Source organism: Galleria mellonella, unplaced genomic scaffold (assembly GCF_026898425.1).
Source record: "Galleria mellonella isolate WM207_F2 unplaced genomic scaffold, CSIRO_AGI_GalMel_v1 utg150, whole genome shotgun sequence".
NCBI classification, from domain to species: domain Eukaryota; kingdom Metazoa; phylum Arthropoda; class Insecta; order Lepidoptera; family Pyralidae; genus Galleria; species Galleria mellonella.
In genome coordinates this window covers 1,768,554-1,792,556 of record NW_026442002.1, presented here as the reverse complement: position 1 = coordinate 1,792,556, position 24,003 = coordinate 1,768,554, and the positions used below count along the sequence as shown (strand labels likewise).

At 36.3% G+C, this 24,003-nt stretch overlaps 1 protein-coding gene across 1 annotated transcript in view; it reads left to right on the top strand.

The window, feature by feature from the left end:
* LOC113520882 (uncharacterized) overlaps positions 1 to 24,003 on the top strand; it is a 60,239-nt gene continuing 36,236 nt past the window's right edge. Inside the window, exons 1-9 of the mRNA XM_052892198.1 lie at positions 1 to 84; positions 1,021 to 1,125; positions 1,549 to 1,716; positions 2,087 to 2,159; positions 3,308 to 3,432; positions 9,524 to 9,590; positions 10,142 to 10,270; positions 10,445 to 10,518; positions 12,916 to 12,970. Coding sequence (XP_052748158.1) covers positions 1,025 to 1,125; positions 1,549 to 1,716; positions 2,087 to 2,159; positions 3,308 to 3,432; positions 9,524 to 9,590; positions 10,142 to 10,270; positions 10,445 to 10,518; positions 12,916 to 12,970 — 792 coding nt within the window. The 5' untranslated portion in view covers positions 1 to 84; positions 1,021 to 1,024. The remainder of the gene's footprint in view (positions 85 to 1,020; positions 1,126 to 1,548; positions 1,717 to 2,086; positions 2,160 to 3,307; positions 3,433 to 9,523; positions 9,591 to 10,141; positions 10,271 to 10,444; positions 10,519 to 12,915; positions 12,971 to 24,003) is intronic.

Here is a 24,003-nt window from a genome sequence, read left to right as displayed (position 1 = left end):
CGTCTCGGCCTTTGCCGGCTTCTGTCAGTCGTTTCTTTGTCTCCTGCTGTTTTTTTTTTTAAATCGGATTTTAACACAATTTTTGTAAGTTTATTTTCTATATTATATTTTTAATTACAACTACAAATCGTATGACTTTACTTTTATTGTATTCTCAAGTACTCATGCGTATTTATAAAAAAAAAAATATGTCGTCACGTGGTATTAACGATTTTTTCTAAACTTTAATCCTACCTATCCTTCCGCAAATGTATGTAATATTTTTCATATTTATCTATGGTAATGAAAATTTATATCCATTAAAAATAAATTAATTTTAATTAATTTTATCTAAAATTAATTAGTTTTCTCAAAAACGATGGGTCAATTGAGTCAATTACTGACTGACCTGCTTCATCCTGAAATAACTTCTTACTAGTTTCCCGCCACCATATATCGATAACGTAGGATTACCGTTCCGTTATCACAAAAAAAAAAAAAAACATTGCATTACCTTTTATTTAATTTGATCTTCGCACGATAAACTTTATGTATTTTACAGTTTGTTTACATGTCTGTTACTATTAAAATATTAAAGATTATTCATTATACACTCGTAAATACGTCTGCGGCAACCGAAGGCTCTACTCATACACTGGGGTGGGCATGGTCCATTCGGTCCCCCATAAGAACGCCTATATCAGCCACTATCACCAAGCTTTTTTTCTATTCTTACTCTATCAATTTTTTTTTAAATGGATGATAATGGAATGATAACCCCGCCTGCGCTAATGGTATACGCTGGCGGAGCACCAGTGAGGGGTGATAGTTGAGGATGAAACACAGATCAGTTAGCCTATCGTGATGAATACACCTAGAATTCAGTATGATGATTTCTTGGGAGGACTAAGTATAGGTAGTTCTGACAGCGTATATTGCTAGCAACGGGACTGCTAGTTTGCTTTACTAACAATCCCTTCCGCACCCGATTCTATCACCTTAAGACAATAATTGTGACTTTATGTTACTTTCTGTTCACAGTACAATGACAGCTAGGGCCCGGGGTTACCACTCGGAGTGGGATCAAATGAACGAGGATTATAATTGTACCACTTATGATGCACAGTACCCTGATGATGAAGTGAGGTGAGGATTGTATAATATATTTAAACTAATAATAGCACCAGTGAAGGATGATAGATAAGAATTAAAAGTTATTAGGTCAGTTGGCTCATCACTGGCATATATGAATACACCTGGAATTCGGCACAATGGTTTCCAGGCCGAAACTTTTCAGAGGTCTATCTGATAGGCTATATTGCTAGCAATGGGACTGATAGTCCACATCACAAAGAATTGGAGATGTTTCAAGAAGGACTATGCTGTACATCCTTCTAACATTAAGTTTCCTTAGTCGCCAGACTACACTCACAGGAAAGGAACGGTTGGCCCATTCTATGCCGGGACCACACGGGAATATAAAGACAGTTACAAAATGAATATTTGATTGTTATCTGATTATAAATAAGTTAAAATTTTAATATATTTTTTAATACCATCTTTTCACAGTGGAGGCGTGGAACTGGACCACTGTAGGCTTTACATCACAAACGTACCGAAGATGTTGACCAACGAGGGTCTCCGTATGGCATTCTCTAAGTACGGAACCCTTACTGAAGTCCATTTGAGCAAGGATCCACAGAAGAAGTATGCAATAGTGAGATTCGAAACTCCAGGGTGAGTTTTTCTGAATACACACAAAAACATGCATACGCACGCACACGCGTACACACACGCGTACACAGGTACACACGCACACACACGCGCACACACGCACGTACACACGCACACACACACGCACACACACACACACACACGTACACACGCACGCACACACACACGTACACACGCACACACGCACACACACCTGATAGAAAGTGGTAACCATTGCCTATAGACATGAGCATGGTGAACCGCATATGAATGTAACTGGTACTATATGTAACTAATAATCCTTCCCCCTGAAATATTACTGTAGTTACACGGCGATGATATGAAAGAGACATGTAATATTTTTTTTAATTTACCAAGTTTTTTTTTATTTCAGCGAAGCAAAGTTGGCGATGTCAAAACTGAATAAGACAGAACCATTGAAACTCAATATATTCATAGCACATAAGGTAAGCTATTGTATTTCCATATGGTCCCGGCATAGAATGGACCACCCCTTGCTTTTCTGTGGGTGTTTTTTTAATGGGTGAAGATAGGATGGTAACCCCGCCTGCGCTATAAGTACACGCTGGCGGGGTTTTTTTTTTTTTTAAATGGATGATAATGGAATGGTAACCCCACCCGCGCTATCGGTATACACCGGCGGGGCACCAGTGAAGAATGATAGGTGAGGATGAAGTAGGTCAGTTAGCCCATCGTGACGAATTCAACAAGAATTGTTCACGATGGTTTCAAGGGGTAACCACGTGGAGGTCGACCTAATAAGGTATATTGCTAGCAATGGGGCTGTCAAACTCCATTGCTAACAATGCTGGCGGGGTAGATAGATAACTTATTTACATTACTTACAGTACACAAATTACAATAATACATATAATAAATACCTGTGAAGGGTGAGGATGAAGGCTTGTCAGTTGGCTCATAGTGATCAATTGAACAAGAATTAATCACTATGGTTTCCAGGGGGAACCGCGTGGAGATCGACCTGATAGGGTGTATTGCTAGCAATGACGCTGTTAAATGTCATTACTAACAATCTCTTTCCCCCCTTTTCCGTGTTGTAAAAGGCGACTAAGGGAACTTAACGGGCGAGCTCCCAGACATAATAAATAGGTTTTTTTTTATGCAACTTAGAATGGCAAACAAACTGACGGCCCACCTGATGGAAAGTGGTAACCGTTGTCTATAGACATGAGCAGTACCATAGACATAACAGAGTATACTGTTTCGCCCATGATATCCTCATGCGTTGCTATTCCTGAGGACTCGGGTGTTATTCCTCTGTACCCAGTAAATTCACGCCATATCCTACCCTTCAAGCCGAAACACAGCCATGCAAATAACTGCCTTACGGTTGAAACACGAATGGGACAGAGGTACCCAAGCAATCGACTTTTGTACAAAGTCTCCCTCAGGTAGGTACATACATCGATATATACTAAACAGGAATAACAAATACACGCGGACGAAGTCGCGGATATCAGCTAGTGTTATATAAAATACTAATTTATCTTCTCATCTGTCTACCCGCGCGAAGACGGGGCGGATCGCTAGTTATGTGTAAAATATTTTAACATTTTAAATTTCATGAGAGCAGACAAAAAAATCAGGGCAGAACAATCGGGATCAAGCCAGGGAGAGGCCGGACCGGGACGGTCTATCAGCCCGGCCCATCATCAGAGATGACACCAGCAGCGTAGACAGTAGAGTCAGAAGTATAAGGTAAATAGTATTTTTTTTATATTTCACTTTGAACACTCCGAATGGCATCGACAGGGGTGGTCGACTTGACCAGACCCAAGATCTACTGTTTACTGACGAAACCCTGTGCGATCTACCAATTACTTCTTGAAATTACAAATGAAACGACATAGTTCAGTACACAATTATGTAGTAACGCAGTATGTTTTATTTTATTAAGAAGGGAAAACATAAATGAACATAAAGATTGATAAATGTGGAAGAAGCGAAAGAGGTTTGTTTGAATGGAAGCATTTGGCATTCCATTGTTTCTGCCTACCCTAATGGGAGACAGGCGTGACAGATATGTATGTATGTATGTATGTAAAACATAAAACTGGAAATTATTCTCAGTAACTACTTATTTATATTAATGTGAGCATTGCGTCTGCGCATCTTCTGCTAGATTAGCCAAATATATTGTTTGACTTGCCACAATCGACTGGACAATAGTCGCGATCGACCGGTTTTTTAATGGGTGAAAATGGAATGGTAATCCTGCGCTATCGGTATACGCTGGCGGGGCACCAGTGAGAGGTGATCAGTGAGGGTGAAAGCAGGTCAGTTAGCCCATCGTGAAAAAATCCGTTAAAAATATCCACGATGGTTTCCAGGGGGAATCGCGTGGAGGTTGACCTGATAGGGTACATTGCTAGCAATGGACTGTTTGATCCCATTACCAACAATCCTTTTCCCCCCGCGATCGACCGGTTGGGCACCCTTGATATACTTTAGCTATGAGAATTGTCGATGATCCCATGCTTGCAAGCGGTATTGAACCCTTAAGTCTTAGGAGAGATTTTGCCTTACTTTGCGTGTTCTACCGCTTATACAACGGATTGTGCTTAGAGGAATTATTCAATATGATGCCTACGGCCACTTTCTATCATCGTACGGCTCGTCATCGACAGGGAGTTCACCCTCATACCTTACAGCCTAAATGGTCGCGTACAACGCGGTTTCAGAGATGCTTTCTCCCACGAACACTCAGGTTATGGAATGAGCTCCCTGCCGAGGTTTTTCCGAGAGACTACAGCATGGGGTTCTTCAAAAGGGGGGTAAAGAGGTTTCTTCAGGGTCGGCAACGCGCGCGTAATACCTCTGGTATTGCAGGCGTTCAAAGGCTACGGTAACCGCTTACCATCAGGTGGGCCGTATGCTTGTTTGCCACCTCAGTGATATAAAAAAAAAATATACAAGTGTTTCTTTTAATGAATGACGATGGAATGGTAACCCCGCCTGCGGTAACGGTATACGCTGGCGGGGCACCAGTGAGTGATAATAGGTAAGGATGAAAAGGCAGGTCAATTAGCCCACCATGACGAATTCGACGATAAAGTAGTTTTTTTTTATTGGATGAAAATGGAATGGTAACCCCGCCTGCGCTAACGGGATACGCTGGCGGGGCACCAGTGAAGGGTGATCGATGAGAATGAAAACAGGCCAGTTAGCCCATCATGATGAATTCATCTGGAAATGATCATGATAGTTCCAGGGGGAACCGCGAGGAGGTCGACCTGGTTGGGTATATTGCTAGCAATGAGATTCTTAGTCCCCATTACTAACAATCTCTTTCTCCCCCGATAAAGTAGTCATGATGTTTTCCAGGGAGAACCGCGTGGAGGTCAACCTGATAGGGTATATTGATAGCATTGGGGACTAACCTAGCCATTACTAACAATCCCTTCCCCTCTGCACAAAGTAGCTTGGGTCACCAGTAATTTCGATGAGGCGCTCTGCAATCGTCCGATAATAATGCTTTGTATTCGGACCCCATGAGCCTATGGTCTCTGTATCGATGCCGTAGCAAGACCTAAGTTTATGTTTTTATCGTAAATTATAATTAGTTTAGAAAGGTGCTATAGTAAAGTATTACGACACACCCTCAACGGCGATCGGATCGGACCACCTAGCATGACGCAAGAAGGTGCGCTACCGAGAAAGACACTTGCGTCGAGTCAGCACTTCAATTCCCACAGCAAAATTACCCAGTTCCTTTGTATTTGATTCGATATGACTTCACTTACAGATCACACATCGATCTGAAGGCACCTATTATTGTAACAATTAATTTTATGATTAAATTTAGTTATTTTATAAAATTGGTCTTTTTTGGGTCTTCCGCCAGCGACTTCAATAACTAAGGGTCGTTTACGAACGTTCATGCGTTTGGTAAACAATCTCTGTATTGTCATTTTTTGACATTTGTTTATGATATCAATCGTCTCACGCTTTGCTTTTGTCTTGAGTCATTCTTTAAAAAAATAAGGTATTCACATTAAGTACTCGTCTTTAAATATTAAACTGAAATCCAAGTGGGGGACCCAAGAAATACGTAACAGGTAAGACAAAAGAACTTTTTGGTAGGGCAGAAGTCATAATTAAGAGACTTCGAAAAAGCGGATCTGTCTAATTTTCTTGGAGCCTATCATTTTAAGGTAGGACGTTGGGTCTATCAAGGAAGGTAATTGCCCTTCGATGCCTTCCTACGGCTATGCTCTACAGTAAATGGTAGGAAATAATAAGACCTCTCCAGATGTATTTTTTTTTTATGGATGAAAATGGAATGGTAATCCCGCCTGCGCTAATGTGATACGCTGGCAGAGCACCGGTGAAGGGTGATAGATGAGGATGAAGCAGGTCAGTTAGCCTATCGTGACGAATTCAAAAAGAATTGTTTACGTTGGTTTCTAGGGGGAACCACGTGGAGGTCGACCTGATAGGGCATATTGCTAGCAATGGGGGTGTCAAACTCCATTGCTAACAATCCCTTTCACCCCCCCCTCCCCCTTTAAGGGTTTAGGATCCTTATGGAAAATAATTTTAAATATTCCAATGACGTCATAGTGTGCTAATAGATAGAAAGAAACCATAGTATATTTTGAAAAAACAAAAAGAATAATAATTTTTCAAACTTTTATCATTAATTAAAAAAATAAATTTAATATGTAAAAGTATTAGGGGAACTGTAAAAGTGGTAATTTTGGAGTAATGTCGTCTACAGTGTATTCTTTTATGTCCTTTATGTATAAACTGTATTTTAGCCAAACAAAACAATTATTTTTTTTGTATTTAAATGTTGACAGTAGACACCTTTGAAAAATCATTACCGTCTTTCTTTGAAAGTCGGGTAAAATGCTGTATTGGAGAACTAGTAAAATCTACTTTGTATTTGTCAAAAAACTTGTTACAAATTTTGTTATCAACCTGCCGACACGCTATATTGAATAAAAAACATACCTATATAAAGCATTCTTTGTTAATCATATACAGCTTTTGTTTATGTAAACGGATACTTCTCGACTCTGCATCTTGGGGTCAAATTATGAATGCCCTTTTTATAACGATGAAGAACAAACAATATTTTTAATACAAATAATACAATTCATTAAAAAGGACACGTTAGGAATATATTTGTGTTTGTTATTTTAGTGAAAACACATTCTTAGCTGTTTATAACGTATATTTTTGTTTCCATAATTATCTTTTCCGTGAAAAAAAAAAAGATAGGTATTACCTACCTACCAATAGGAAGACAGAGATCATTTGACATTTCATTCTATTGGTCATTCGCTCTATTGTACAATCGCTATTCTTCTGCTTCCGTTCATATACTTGTAAAAAAAACATTTTACAAATGGCGGTAAACCGTTGTGTTATAAAGTCTTGTTTTGTGTATTTTGTTTTGTTTTCATTAGTTTTGTGAGGATAATAACGTAAATAATAAACTTGAACGTTAAACTCTACGGTTATAATAGTGTGCTCGATATTTGATTACTTTGCTTTTAGTTTTAAGTGTTTAATCGCTTATTGACATAGTAGGTAATAAAAATGGAGAACCCTGATTCAATTTTGTTGAATAAGTATTTTTCTTCGTTGCAACAAGAAAACAAGTAAGCAATTATTATTTAATTTCAAACTTTTTCTTTTTTTTACACATTTTAAATTTACGGTGGAGGCTAATGAATCGGGTTTGTAGGTACTATTTATCTGTAATCGCGTCGCTTTAAGTAATCTTAAATTTAAAATATGACTAATTATTATTTTTCTTGTACATTTTTTACTTGTAATATTTTTACTTTATTTGAATCGAGTGTTAACTCGTTATATTCATTTACAAATAGTTACAAAGTTTTATAATGGAGGTAGATGGATACAAAATTATAAACTCAGTTTCGATCTTATAAATGATCTATTTCCTTATTTTTATTGAAATATACAATTCAAAAGACTGGTGCCTATTAAGAAAAGATTTTACTATGTCTATTCACGCTATTGTCTCATAAAACTGTCGTAGGTATGAAATCTTTGTTTTTATGTTTTGCCGTTTCGTTATTTTATTAAAGTTACCATTCGAAGTTCAAACCTATTTTCTAATAGGCACTTGTGTTGCTTATTTACCGAAGTTTACCCGTTGATCGGATTTTTTTTCTGAACTCAATATATAGATATATACTAATTGAGATGGTTTGGTCACAATCTTCTCGAACAGTGACATTACATCGGTAAATAATTTGTGAATCATCATATCACCCTTTAACTGTCCACTGCTGAACATAAGCATCCCCTTGGGAGGTTTTGCCAGTAGTTGCCACGATTGGCAGGCGAATTGGCAATCACAATTAGTGAAATTGTGAATACTGACTTATTAGCTGTGTAATAAAATTTTTTTTGTACTCCTTTAGTGTAAATTACATATTAGGCACTTTCTTAGTTTGGATTGGTTATTTTATTTTTTAATCAATAAAAATGGACTAGAAGTCAACTTACCCCCTATAATCTAGGGTTTAGGGGGGGGGGGGAGCTAACATATTACACAGAGTTAATCACAATGATTTTCTGAAGGTTTACTTAATAGTGCTTGTCTTGATTGGATATATATATACCCCATATTTGCTATTTCCTGTAATTAACAATCCCATTTTACTTCATTATTTTTACTTCAAATAGTGCTATCCCCATAGATAATAACTTAGGACTAAATCTGGTTACTTGGTCCAATGTAATGAATTTACCAAGAATGGGAGACTGCATTTATTAGTAATAGGGATTCCAGCCTCCATTGCTTGTAAGATACCCTTTAGAAGGACTTCTTTCCCTCTGGAAATAATTATGGTTTATTTTTGATTAATTTGTCTCGATGGGTTAATTTTGACTTGAATTTTTATTTTTAATGAATGATAATGGAATGGTGACTCCGTCTGCGCTATTGGTACACACTGGTGGGGCACCATTGAGGGATGATAGATGAAGACGAAGCAGGTCAGCAAATTGTGACAAATTCATTAATGAATTAATCATTAGTGTTTCCAAGGGGAACTGCGCGGAGGTCAACCTGATAGGATATATTGCTAGTATTAGGATTGTTACCCCCCATAATTAACAATCTCTTCCCCCCCAATTGACTCGAATTAATCCTCACTTGTGTCCTGTTAGCATATACTGATGGTGCAGGCAAGATTACTATTACATTATCTTCATTAAAGAAAATTCATCAAAAGTCAATCTTTGATGTTTCTAAGGGTATAGCATGGAGGTCGATCTGATAGTATCATTGCTTAGTAATAGCTCTGCAATTACCATTATTTATAATTTCCTACCTCATCAAAATGGCCACACAGCAGTCTATTGTGGAATGCTCTCGCTCGGCTGTGAACAGAAGTAAATGGAGACATATTGTGAGGACCTCATTCAGGAAGGAGAGCCTCATCGACAATCCACTGTCATTGTAAAAACCACAACCACTCTCTCAAGAGTGTACGACTGAAGAGAGAGAGATAATTTCTTCCTTAAAACACATTACCAATTAATTGTTGCCATGGGTCTCCACATTATTGCCAACCTCCCTGCTAAATGTGGCAACTACTGTCAAAACTTCTCTTATAGGGAAGGCCTATGTTTAGCAGTGGATAATTGACAGCTGAAATGATGATGATATGATGATCACCACCCAGGTTATTTTGTATTTTTGAAGTTTTTTTAACTTTGTGTATTCAATTCATATCATTCCATTTTCATCAGTTGAAAAATGTATGAACATTTTTAGTATTTTGTGATATTTTTATTGTTTCAGAAAACAAATGGATTTGACAAATGGTGATAATGATGTGGACGATGATGCTCTTGGTGATGATGCATTTGTGAGTTTTATTTTTTTTATATTACTTGGAATTAAGCATTGGAAATATCAGTACCATTTTGATACCTATATATTTAATGGATGATAATGGAATAGTAATTCCACCTTTTTGGTTAGACAACTTAGAATGGCAAACGAGTTGAGGGAATGATGATGAGATGAGAAGTTGAGATAAAGGTGATGGAAAGTGTTAACCATCACTTATAGACATGATCAGTTCCATGGACGTGACAGAGTATACTGTGTACACCTCATGCGCTACCGCCCCTGAGGACTAAGTTGTTATGCTTCTGTATCCTGTAATTTAGCTGCCATATTCTACTATATACCGAAACACAGCCATGCAAACAACTGCTTCATAGTAGAAACATGGATGTGACAGAGGTACCCAAGCAAATGATTTTTGTACAAAGTCGCTTACTGGTAAAATTATTATATTGCTATATATTAGCTACCTTGGAATGGCAAACAAGATATGGTGTACCTTACATATAAACACATTACTAACACTCCCTTCCTTCCGAAGTACTAATGCAATAAATGTACTTCCAGGATGTAGACATGCTGGACCCAGAGATACACCTCGAGCTGGAGCAGATTAAGCTGAAACAGCTGGAGCTGCAGGAGAAGCAGGTCCGCTGCAAGCAGAGGATGCTGCTCATCAAGCAGTCCAAGAAAGTTGTGAGTTTATTTGTGTTCTTTTTTTGTTCTTTTTTATTGTTATATTCATTGTTGTTTTTATTCTCCTTTTTTGTTTTTTTTTATTATTTTGTTTTATTCTTTTATTTTATTATTAAAGAAAGTTACCCTATTTAAAATTAGTTTTTTTTTATATTATAAAATGCATTGTTTCAGGCGAATCTAAATACATCATCAAACCGGTGCATCCTACCTGACGGAAGAATTGTTGTACGCAATGTCAACGAACGGTATGTATATATTTATCATCTACACATGCTTAACATCGCCGTATGGTCCCGTCGTAGAATAGGCCACCCTTTCCTTTCCCTTGGGTGTCGTAAGAGGCGATTAAGCTAACTTAATGGTCGACGTATGGGCAGCAGCGTCCCTTTTCGAACATTGTCAAATTTTGTGGTTGCCAATCCGCTCGCCAAGCGTGGCAACTACTGGCAAAACCCATCAAGGGGGAGGCCAAACGTGGTAACTACTGGCAAAACTCACCAAGGGGGAGGGGAGGTTGGTTTTGCCACAATTGTAACCTTTTTTTAGGGAACAATCTTAATTATTGGAGAAGCATTTGTATTAAAATACCATGTAATTTAAGGGTGTAATTACTTAACGTCCTTCACCAGTTATAATAACAAGTTTATTCATGGGCTGCATTAAAATATGCTAAATGAAAAACCTAGTCAAATTACGTGGGGGGAAAGGGATTGTTAGTAATGGAGACTGAGAATCCCATTGCTAGCAATATACCCAACCAGGTCGACCTCCTCGCGGTTCTCCCTGGATACTATCATGGTTAATTCCTGATGAATTCATCATGATGGGCTAACTGGCCTCTTTTCATTCTCATCTATCACCCTTCACTGGTGCTCCGCCAGCGTATCCCTTTAGCGCAGGTGGGGTTACCATACCATTTTCACACATCAAAAAAAAAATTCATATTACGTATGGATAATATATAGCGATATCTTATATATTTAGTTACAATATCTATGTATTGGAGTAATAATGCATATATTAATGAAGAATTATATATCGATATTTATCGATAGATATCGGACCTGTATAGGTATGATCGTATTTTCCGTCAATATTCGAAGGAAGTGTGTATATAATTTTTTTTAATGAATGATAATGATATGGTAACCCTGCCTGCGCTAATGGTATACGCTGGCGGGGCACCAGTGAGGGGTGAGGATTAAAAGGCAGGTCAGTTAACCCGTCGTGATGAAATATACCTGGAAATCAGCATGATGGTTTCCCGGAGAGACTACGTGGAGGTTGACCTGACAGGGTATATTGCTAGAAAAGGAAGTGGTAGTCCATATTACCAATAATCCCCCCCTCCCCCCCCTCCATATATAGATATTGGAGCGATACTAATATAAATCATGCTTAATTCAAATATCTAATGATTTTTTTTAAATTTTTTTTTTGCACAAGACGCATGGTACGGGTGGCATGGTGAGTGTAGATTCGTAAATGAAATTGTGAGTGTAATGTGACGTGTGGTCCCGGCATGGATTGGACCACCCCTTTCTGTTTCCGTAGGTGTCGTAAGAGGTGACTAAGGGAACGTAATGGTCGAGGGATTGGCAGCAACGTCCACCTTAAAACATCACCTAAGTCTAATTACGGTTACCAATCTGCCTGCCAAATGTGGCAATTACTAGCAAAACCCCCCAATAGAGGGAGGTCTATGTTCAGCGGTGGACAGTTAACGGCTGAATATGTTTGTTTTGTTGAAGTTGTATAAACTTAGAATGGCAAACAAGCTGACGGCCAACCTGATGGAAAGTGGTAACCGTCGCCTATAGACATGAGCAGTACCATGGACATAACAGAGTATACTGTTTCGCCCATGATACCCCCATGCGTTGCCATTCCTGTGGACTCAGGTTTTACTCCTCTGTACCCAGTAAATTCACGCCATATCCCACCCTTCAAACCGAAACACAGCCATGCAAACACAACTGCTTCACGGTAGAAATACGAATGCAAACGACTTTTGTACAAAGTCTCCCTCTAGTAAATATAATGATAATGTATTATACTAAGTATGAGTATGAGGTTGTAATATATATATATATATATATATTGTTGTGTTTCATATTTCATTATTGTTTTTTTTTTTTTTTATCAAATATTGTAATTAATTTCAAATAATGTATGATTGTCATTAAATAAATAAATTTGAAGGAAGGGAAAGTAAGGAGATTGTTAGTTATTTTTGTTTTATTAGCATATTTTGATTTTTTTTATTTGTGCTTTTTTATTTTCATTCTTTTATCTCTTTTGCTGTGTATTATGTGTATGTTTTTTTATTTATTGTAATTTGTGTGCTGTAAGTAGTGTAAATAAATTATCTATCTATCTAATATATTATCCTACTGTTTATTTATTTATTTATTATTATTTTTTAATTTAGATTTTAATTGAGCAGAAAATGCTTTTTGTTTATATACTATTTTTTTTTGTTCTTGTTTTTCGTGCTACTGTGTGAGTCGCATGCTTCTTTGATTAAATTAATTCAATCTTTCTATTATATATGTGGGTGGGACAGAGGTACCCAAGCAGACGACTTTTGTACAAAGTCTTCCTCTCGTTTTCTTTTAATATATGTATTTACTTTTTGACAGGAACTTGGAGCACCGTGAGGCGGACGCTAGCTACGGCACGGGCGCTGGCGATTCGGTAAGTAGCTTACTATATATTATTTATTATGTATTTTATAACATTTAGTGCTTTTTCACGTGCTCTGTCTGTCATTAACATGGTGCAGCTGGGTGGAGAAGGAATTGTTAGTAATGGGAACTAGCTGGCTCCATTTTTTTTTAATGGATGATAATGGAATAGTAGCCCCGTCTGCGCTGACGGTATACGCCTTTGGGGCACCAGTGAGGCTTGATAAATTAAAATGAAAAGTTAGGTCAGTTAGCCTATCGTGATTCCAATACACTTGGAATTCAGCACAAGTTCCAAGCAGCATTGGTTTCCAAGGGAACCATGGGGAGGTCGATCTGTTAGGGTATATTGTTAGCAATGGGAGTGGTAGTCCACATTGCTAACAATCCCCAAAGCGATCGGGCTCCATTGTTAACAATATACCAGGTCGACCTCCACGCGGTTTCATCACCCTGGAAACCATCTTGGTAATTTTTTTTATGAATACGTCACTATAGGCCGACGGATCTCCACCATACCTATCGTTTCTCACTGGTGTTCTGCGACTGTATACTAACAATGCAGGTAGTGTTTTTTTTTATGGGTGTTAATGAAATGGTAACCCCACCCGCGCTATCGGTATACACCGGCGGGGCACCAGTGAAGGATGATAGGTGAGGATGAAGCAGGTCTGTTAGTCCATCGTGACGAATTCAACAAGAATTGTTCATGATAGTTTCCAGGGGGAACCGCGTGGAGGTCTCAATGGGGCTGTCAAACTCCATTGCTAACAATCCCTTTCCCCCCTGCAGGTAGGGTTTACTATTCTATTATCATCCTATTAGAAAAAAATTGCTCTACGCCTCTAGGTGGGAATGGGATATTTAGTAATGGAGATATTACTCACCATTGCTGTCAATGTACGTTAGGTGGTTTTTTTTTTAATTGGTAATAATGGAAAGGCAAACCCGCATGCGCTAATGCTATACGCTGGCAGAGTGCCAGTGAGAGATGATAGGTGAGGGTAAAAAGGCGGGTTAGTTATGATCAGGTCATGATAAATTCATCTGGAATTAAAGATAGTGGTTTCCGGGAGTACGTCGTGTTTAACCTGACAGGGCGTATTGCTACCAAAGGAGATGCTAGACTCTGTTACTAACAAGCCTTTCCCCACACCTTAGGTAGGTTAGGACCTCCACGCGGTCCCTCGTGGTTAATTTATATTAAAATCTATTTAGCATGGCCTGTGCAACGTTTCATGTTAATCCATTAAAAAACAAACACTCCACAACTTGCTATTTCACGTTTCATTTGCATAATTAGCTTTGGATATCTGAAATCCTTTATAAATCTATATAGATATTATAAAGAGGAAAGATTTGATTGTTTGTTTGTAATGGATTAACTCAAAAACTACTCAAACTCATTTTGAAAAAATCTTACCTATAGAAGGCAACATTATCGATGAGTAACATAAATAGATAGATAGATAGATACTCTTTATTGTTTCCTCCAAAAGATTACAATAGTAAACTTATTATAGATACAAACAATTACATAAACTTAGGCTGTATATTATTCTCAGAGAAATTAGAGATTCCTACGAAAAATACAGCAATGTAAGCTGAAGTCAGCGTCGCATTTAAGTGTACGCAACAAGTTTTATTATACATAAAAAGTAAAATCTTTAAATATATTTTAACTATTACATTATTTTGTCTCTTTCAAATTGAGAATTGAGCACCAAGGAAAGAGACATGAAAAATACAGCAATCTAAGCTGAAGTCAGCGTCGCATTTAAGTATACGCAACAATTTATTTTTATGCAACTTAGAATGGCAAACAAGCTGAATGGCCCACTTGATGGAAAGTGGTGGTAACCGTTGCCTACAGAATATCAGTGTTCTTCTCTTTTGAGGGCAAAACAAACTGACTTGTGACTATTTTGTGTTACTATGGCACACACATGAGAAAAAGTTATTACTTATTTTATATATATTTTTTTATATACATTCTTTTCTCTCTTTTTACTGATTATGTCTGTTGCTATGTGTGTGCTATAAGTAATGCAAATAAATTATATATCTATCTTTCTATATTTTTAGTCGAAAAATTGCTCGATACATTCTACGCTGAGAGTTCATACTTTAGCTCACAGAAGTGTGGCAACGTCGCAATTGTCTGTCAATTTACAAAAACATTGAACATTTTTCAATGTTTCTGAGTGATTATTTAAAAAGTGCTCTGCTAGGGAACTAAATTGTTAATTATAGAATAAGTTGCATATAAATCTCCAAAAACTTAAGAAAGAGAGAACGCTTTGATCAATGTATTTTGGCTACATTGACGTTTACAAGATAAGACTTTAGGGAGACCGGATGACTTTATTCCACTTGTGTATCTGTCTCTAAACAACGGTACCTGCATGGCTGTATTTCGGTTTGAAGGGCGGTATATAGAATGTATAATTAAGATGTCACAAGATTTTCAATGGATACTTTTCGTCATTATATTTATTGTTGGTATCACGTTATCAATCTTGTTTGCGTGCTTGGCTGTAATTGTGAGTGGACGATTTGACTCAGTCCTGTAGCCGTAGACTTGGTTAAGGTGCAGGAAGCATAGGGTTGCCAGAGAGTAGTTATAAAATGTAGTTTAAAAAGGAGCTGCGTAGTTTTGTTCGAATGAAATAACTGAAGAATTAACATTGTAACTGTTTGGCTAGCACCTGGCAACCGTAGATGTAATATACCATCTGATCCAAAGAGATCATTTTTTGGCAGAACGAGAGAGATACGATCTGCTCCTGCAAAACCAAGAAAACGTGGGACGAAGCTTCCGAAGGCACTTCCACTCCCGCCACTTGCGTCCTCTGTTCGGAAGGCAGCAGAAAGAAGGACTCAGATAAGTCAAGTAAATATACGGGATTGAGCCAAAAGTCCGATTTTTCTAGCAATTTTACTAATAGCAAAGCCTCTTTGACCAGTTTTAAAACAAATGATAGTAGTAGAAAATCTGATTGCAGTAAATTCACGGATGTTATTATTAAAAGGACTGATATTATTAAAAAGCTAGAACTTGACAAAAGTTGGAAAAGCGAAATTACTTGTGGTGACTGCTACATTGATGGCGAAAATGAGGTAGACGAAACTGACAGATTGATTCAATTGAGGAATTCTGATTATATGGACATTGTGGAGGATAATCTTAAATTTGTTGTAGCTTTAGCCGATTATCCCAAGTCGAAAATGCGATTGCGTCAAATGAAACAGTTCCAAAAGTGTTTGTCAGATATTATAGATATGCAGATGAAAGCGGGCCTACTGAAAAAAGAACCTTCATTCCTAGATTTTTATTTAAACAGAGGTGCAATAGTTTGTATTTGCAAGGATATTGAGACTAGAAATTGGATGGTAAGAGTGAATCCTGGTATGCAAGAAAGAATGTGTAACAATCTAATTTTACTAAAACCTAAAGTGAAAAAGTTGTGTTTGGCTGTGTTGAAAATACCTAAATCATGCTGGCCCGCTACTGCTCAAGATACGTTTAAATTATTACAGTATTTTAATCCGACTTTAAAAACAAAAACGTGGACGATTTATTCACAAAAGTCTGCGGATAATGTCGAAACAACTTCTTTCGTAATAGACAGGGTTTCAGCGGAAATAATTCGAGGTCCAAATTTCAAAAACGTTATCGATTACACTCAATTGGATTTTGAACTGACTGGCTACACAGGGATTTACTACGAATGTTTATTGTCTGATTCTGACGAAGAAATTTCTAGCATATCATCTAGGGTTAAGCTCTTAGAGGAATTAAAATCTAAGGAAACTACGCTTAAAGTATTTTCCGAAGTTAGTATTAAAACACAGGACACTACTATTAAAGAAAAGGAGCCAGAAGATTCTGATAATAAAATAGTTGTAAACGAAGAAAACAACGGAGATAAAAAAGATGAAGTAATATGTCCTCTTCAGAAGGATATATTAAAACAAATAGAAGAATATTTTACATATAAAAGAGAAAAGGGCGAAGCCATTATTTGTTCCGATAATACTTATTACAACAGTGGTCAGGAAACAAAAAAATATGATAAAGTAAATGAAGAGAATCAAGATGGAAGTCAAACTTCTACTTCAGAAGCTTCAGCTCTTACTATGTCCGATAAAACAGAATCATTTGATGAAAACATTGATAATTTAAACGGGAGAAATAATTGTTTGAGTATAGACAGTAACAGAGGAATAGCATATCATAGACGCACTAATTATCTACATGTCGAAGATGAATTTAAGGTCGCTATAACTCTTGAAGGATATCCACAGAATAAGTTAGATGGTACGCATATTAAGAGGTTGAAAGATTTGTTCAAAGAGTATTTGCATAAAGACATGAAACAGTTACGATTTGCTAATTTGATCATTCCAAAGTTTCAAGACGTGTACTTGTCGAACGGTGCAGTGATTTATATTTGTGAATGTCTAGAAACGAAAGATTATTTAATTGAATTATTGCCAAAGTTTATTAACTCCACTGGATTGACACTAACGTTTAGGGACATGAACAGCTTGGTTAGATACACAAGGATTGTTATGCGTCTACCCCAAGAGCAGGCACATGTGGAATCCTCGGAGATTCTGCTAAAGTTACAATCGAAATATCCAGCTTTGAAATCGGATTGTTGGAAGTATTATTCGAACGTTGCCGGAAAACAAAAACGCCAATTTGGCGTTGATCCGGAGTCACTAGAAGTGATCAAAAGTCCTGACTTCGACCCTGTGTACGACGGTTACAAATTGATTTTTAGGATTATCGATAGACAAAAGAAAGATGTTAGTTTTGAAGAATCGAATAAAAATGAAATTGATATTGATAATAAAAAGAAGGAGTTATTGAGAAAGATGTATATCCCTATGTACCCAGAGTTAACCAACGCCGCTCTGAGTCGTATTAGGATAGATCACTATTCGGATTTGATTGCGGACGATCTAAAGCTTTACGTAGGCCCATCAAATTATCCGGAATCGAGAATCGACGACGTACAATTCCAGTCGATAAAGAGGAATATCGAAAACATCGTGTTATATTCAGAATCGAGGGAAGTGCCGAAATTTCATGATATGTATATATTTGATGGAGTCATATTCATAATATGCCATGATATACAATCAAGACAATGGTTGGAACAGTCATTGAATGCTTTAAATAAAAAACTATGCAGCGATTTAAGGGTTACAGAATTTCGTGGACCCGTCGGTATCATAAATATGGTTGTTAGAACAGACAAGGACACTGGTGAAGTGATTGAAATACTCCAAAAGCAAAATCCTCGACTACGTACTAAATTTTGGAGGACAATCAGTACGGTTCGCTCAAATACTAAACTGGACGCAGTGTTACAGATTGACAAACTGTCAGCTCAGGTTATAATTAGTTCGAACTTTAACAAATACGTCAAAGGTAGTGTCGTTCAATTCAAATTAGGACATTTACAATCGCTTGTTGGACTTAGTTCTAATTTTGAGGAGTTAACTACAATTTGTGTCCAAGATGTAGCCAAAGATAAGTCGTCGGAATCTCAGAAAAAAATTGACAATGCGACTGATTTTAAATCGTGTTCGAAATTCAAAATCGATGAACGCGTTGACGACAAAGAAGTTAAAATAAGAAGCGTAGATAACTCAAAAGAGGTTTACTCGCCCATAGACAAATCAGAGTCAGATCCTGCGTTAATAGAGATGGATTCGTCGAAGAGTTTCGAACTACCCCATTATATAAGCAACCATGAAGTGAGTCTAAGAATTCCGATGATCATTTTGCCTGATGATAAAGAGGACTTGATTGTTATATTAAAGTTGCTGGAGGATAAAAATCCAGATTTGAATACGGAACTATGGGAGGTTTTCACTGAATTTCCCTATCCAAATAATGGTGAATTCAAAGTAGTCATGGACAAACAGTCTTTTTCTGTAATACAACGTAGAGATTTCAATTCCACCATTGGTGGGGAGAAATTGGTATTCTTATTTTAATATTTTAGACGTTTCAGTGAGATATTTTGTTGACAAATATTATTTTTAACTGTGATTTTGCATGTAAAGAATTGTATGTAATTTATTGACAAATATCCCACTTGACATAGATCAGTTTACTTGAAAAGCATTAATTTTTGTGTTATTTATATAAATTATTTTAATGTAATTTATTTTGATTGATTAATTGATTGGTTTTATCCTGAAAAAAAAATAGTGATTAAAACAATTGTGAACCTGATTATTGTAATGAAAGGATTACACGGATATTAATTAGAAAATTGTTCCTTAGGGACAATAATGACTATAAAGTTGTATCTTTAAATGACTTCTAATTGACTAATGTAAAATTTAATTCGTTCCTCGACTACCTTTCTGATCTTTTAAGATTATTTTTAGGAGAAGGAGGGCTGGGGGGGGAGCTCTGGCCCTTTAGAAAAGACTCATATTTACTATCAAACATGTCTTTGCGCATAGTTGAAAACTGCTCGCAGTCTTGAGATGGGCACCAGGCAGTTCTGGGGTGGGCACAGCCTACCCGACCTCCCCTTACTCAAATATACGCTTACCATTCCATTTTTTAATACAGGGTAAAATCAAAGTCGTTAGCATCTTTTTAAGAGAGTGTTCTACAAGCGGAACTGAACATTTCCCCCTAATAAGTATTTAATTTAATTTCAATACAATACAAATTCAATGAAAGTTAACTAATTATTTAATGAAGGTACGAACAATGATTATAGTGACAACCTTGCTAATAAACAAGTTTGATATTTGGTCTCTGCAAATATGATCGTATTCTGAATTTAGTACTCAAAAGGCTCCCTATCCGTTTTCGTCGTAATTTACATATCCTATGTCACCTTTACGCAATGCTTTTTAACACCATTGTTCCAAGACCTTTTCTTGTTTCTCAGTGAGGCCAATGGCCTCATTTCACTCAGTGTCAACAACCTCCGTTTCAAAGTTCCCGCTCATTCCACTTCCTACTATTCTAAATCCTTTACTGTCCATGCAGTTTGCCTGTGGAACTCGTTACCTCTCTCTATTCGGTTCGCTCGAACTCTCGCCAGCTTCGAAATCTCTGTTAAGGTGCTACTATTTCACAAAAAAATCTCTTACCTCTCCCAAACTAACATGACGCGTCAAGCTTACCTATCCATTTTGAGGGCGTTTCAAAGGCCTTCAAAAAGAAGTACGTTTTCAATTCTGTTGTTTTTTTTTTTGCATGTTTGTTACCCCATAACTTCGTTAGTTGTAAACGGATTTGGGAAACTTTTTATTTTTATTTGAAAGGATATACTTACAGATTGGTTCCCTTCAAATTTTATTAAAATCAATTTAGTTTATTCGTAACAATATAACATGGCGTTGAATATTGTTTATAAGTTGTAAGAAGATATTGTAAAACAATTTTACAGTAAACAGAAAATGTATGAAGGAATGAAACAATTTTTAATAATTGTCCAAACATTATAAAATCAACAAATGTCATTGGTAAGGTTATAGTATATAGACAGACAGATAGATAGATAGATATATCGTTTATTTGTTTGTTACTAATCACACACAACATGTTCATAAGAATAGATAATACATAAAACAACATAAGATTTATAAAATTGTGTTATTACGTGTGATCTGCAGCAATACAAAAAGGTCGAAGCTCAGCGTGGAACATTGTTCAAGGAACAAAACACTGATTTTCAGCTTTAACCCATTTTACAGGACATATTAAAATTGCTTATTCACTCGTATGTTCGAAAGACTCGAGATGTAATGTTTTAAAATTCATCAATCGAGTCCCATGCGCTTTTCCAGCGAAAGGGCACAAAGTTTTATTTTCGAAATTCTCCAATCTTTAACAATTTCAGTAGTTTAATTTTGAAATTGAAATGGTTTTGCCACAACTGAATTAGTTTGTTTTTTGTTTGTGAAACACACTATTTAGATGTTATTAATTATTGAATTATCATATATCGAAAATATTGCTCTTTTTATTTTATATTTATTTTAATTATTATTTTCACGTACCCTCGAATGGGTTAAAGCTGAAAATCAGTGTTTTGTTCCTTGAACAATGTTCCACGCTGAGCTTCGACCTTTTTGTATTGCTGCAGATCACACGTAATAACACAATTTTATAAATCTTATGTTGTTTTATGTATTATCCATTTCTTATGAACATGTTGTGTGTGATTAGTAACAAACAAATAAACGATATATCTATCTATCTAATTAATTAATGATAAATTAATTAGATGCCATATTTTTTTGTGTTTTTCATCTCTTTTTTTTTTTTCTTTTTTTGAGTAAAATGTTCAGTTCCTCTGGTGAACACTTGAAAGGCTGTTTGATTCTAATATGTACATGATGCAATCTTGTGATATACGCTCTCTAATAATTCCCACCACGAATTCCATTGATTTAATGTTTTTTTTTTATTTTTTAATTTACTTATGTTTAGGATTTTTTATTATGACTTTGTCTAATTTATAATTGTGTTGTTTTTTTTTTTTCGTTTTTAATACAATGTGACGACTTAAAATAATTTTTGTTTCCTGATTATGCATTTAATGTAGTTTTTATGATTTTAAATAAATTTATATGAAGATTTTATTTTTCATTTTTTTTATTAAATTAATAATGCTGTTAGGTAATAATTAGTTCTATTTTTTTCATGCAACTTAATATGACAAACAAGCTGATGGTTCACCTGCTTGAAAATGGTAACCGTCGCCTATAGACATGAGCAGTACTGTTGACATAACAGAATATACTGTTTTGCACCTTTATACCCTCCATGCATTGCTATTCATGAGGACTCATTTGTTATTCCTCTGTATCCTGTAAATTCACTGCCATATACCACCCTTCAAACCGAAACAGCCATGCAAACAACTGCTTCGCGAATGAAGCACGAATGTGACACCAGGTACCCAAGCAAAACGACTTTTGTACAGTCTCTTTCTGGTAAAAATTACTACCTAATTTTGTTTCCATCAAACATAATCATTACGATCTCATTAACCTTTGTCAAACAAAAGTAATAAAAAAATAAAAATATTGTTTCCTTTGCAAGTAAGGTTGGTTAACAATGTCTAAATATAGTCAAAAACTATTTTATTAAAATAGTTTTTATCTTGCGGGGAACTCCTATATTACTCATTATTTCATTTGAATTATTTTGTTTAATTCCGCTACCAATGCTATGTATGTGGCTGCCAACATTCGAAGATTGACCACTATTATTACTAGAAGTTCACCACCTTTTATGTTAGTCATCAATCTCCGGCTGTCATTTCGTTCACGCCAGTTTTGCTGCACGTATTTCACCACTAAACCAAAAAACGAGGCAGCTTCAGGCAAATTATTGGTTCAACTAGCTTTTTATTCACAACTATTGGCCCGTTCCTGCTTCGTACGGGAGGATATTTTTACAACATTTTAAAAAATGGTTATTGTGACATAAGGATAATAGTTGGACATATAGTGTCGCGAAGTACGAAGTCCAATATTGTAGAACATACTTTTGTTCTATCACCAATAGTTTCCGCAGCGCACGCGACGCAAGATATTTTATAGCATTTTTTACACCTTGAGGTACATTACTAAAGTTTTAGTAAGGATCCCTAATATTTTCTAACAATAAATATAGTCTATGTTACTCAGGGTGAATGTAGTTTTCTAATGGTGAAAGAATTTTTGAAATTGGCAAAGTAGTTGTTGAGTTTATTCATTACAAACATACATACACATAAAAATACAAATCTTTCCTCTTTATAATATTAGTGTAGATTTCGTACGTGTCAATTTCAGAAGTAGGAAAACTAATGTAATGATCGACTTCTGGATGGCATTTGAAGATATAACATACATTATAATTTTTATGTCACGCCTACAGGTATATAAGTTTGAAAACTGCATCGAAATTGATGCAGTAGTTTTTTTTTTAATGGATGATAATAGAATACACGCAATGCACCAGTAAAGGATGATAGGTGAGGATGAAGTAGGTCAGTTAGCCCATCGTGACGAATTCAACAAGAATTGTTCACGATGGTTTCCAGGGGGAACCACGTGGAGGAGGACCTAATAGCGCATATTGCTAGCAATGGGGCTGTCTAACTCCATTGCTATCAATCCCTTTCCTCCCAGATGCACTAGTTTTTACGTGATGTCGGAACGAATGTACAGTTAGATAGACAAAATTAAAAAAAAAAATATTTAATTTGGACCGTGTTTCTGTAGTCAAGAAAACTCTTAGTTTTTTTCTTTAATTCCTATTGAAATAGACTGAATCACTTTATTGCTTTAACACGCCTAGACTATTTAAAAGGTCTAGGTCGATGTACCTCTTCCTTTCTTTCTGGTGGGTGTCGTAAGAGGCGACTAGGGAACTGAATGGTCGAGGGGAATCGTAGAGGCGACTAAGAAAAGGCGAGGGATGGGTAGCAGCGTCTCTCTTAAAACATTACCAAAAGCAAAACTGCGTTTGTCAACTCACTTGCCAAGCGTAGCAAATACTGGCAATTGGTAAATTTCTAATAGAGATATAAGTAAAAAATATTAGAATTTAATTTATGATGGTATATAAAACAGTTGGCAACTAAAGGTAATTGCGCGTAAATTAATAAATTAAACTGTGTCGTCAGTTATTGAAGTCGCTGGCGGAAGACCCAAAAAAAAACCAATTTTATAAATATAACTAAATTTAATTCTAAAATTAATTATTACAATAATAAGTGTCTTCAGATCGATGTGTGATCCGTAAGTGAAGTTATATCAAATCAAACATAAAGGAAATGGGTATTTTTGCTGCGGGAATTGAAATGCTGACTGGACGCAGGTGTCTTTCTCGGTAGCGCACCTTCTTGCGTCATGCTAGGTGGTCCGATCCGATCGCTGTTGAAGGTGTGTCGTAATACTTGATAGGTATCTACTATAATAACGTCTGTAAATATTGTAAATATTCATCTCATAGCCATTTCATTACTTTCTTTTTCATCAAGTTGGTTAATTAAATTG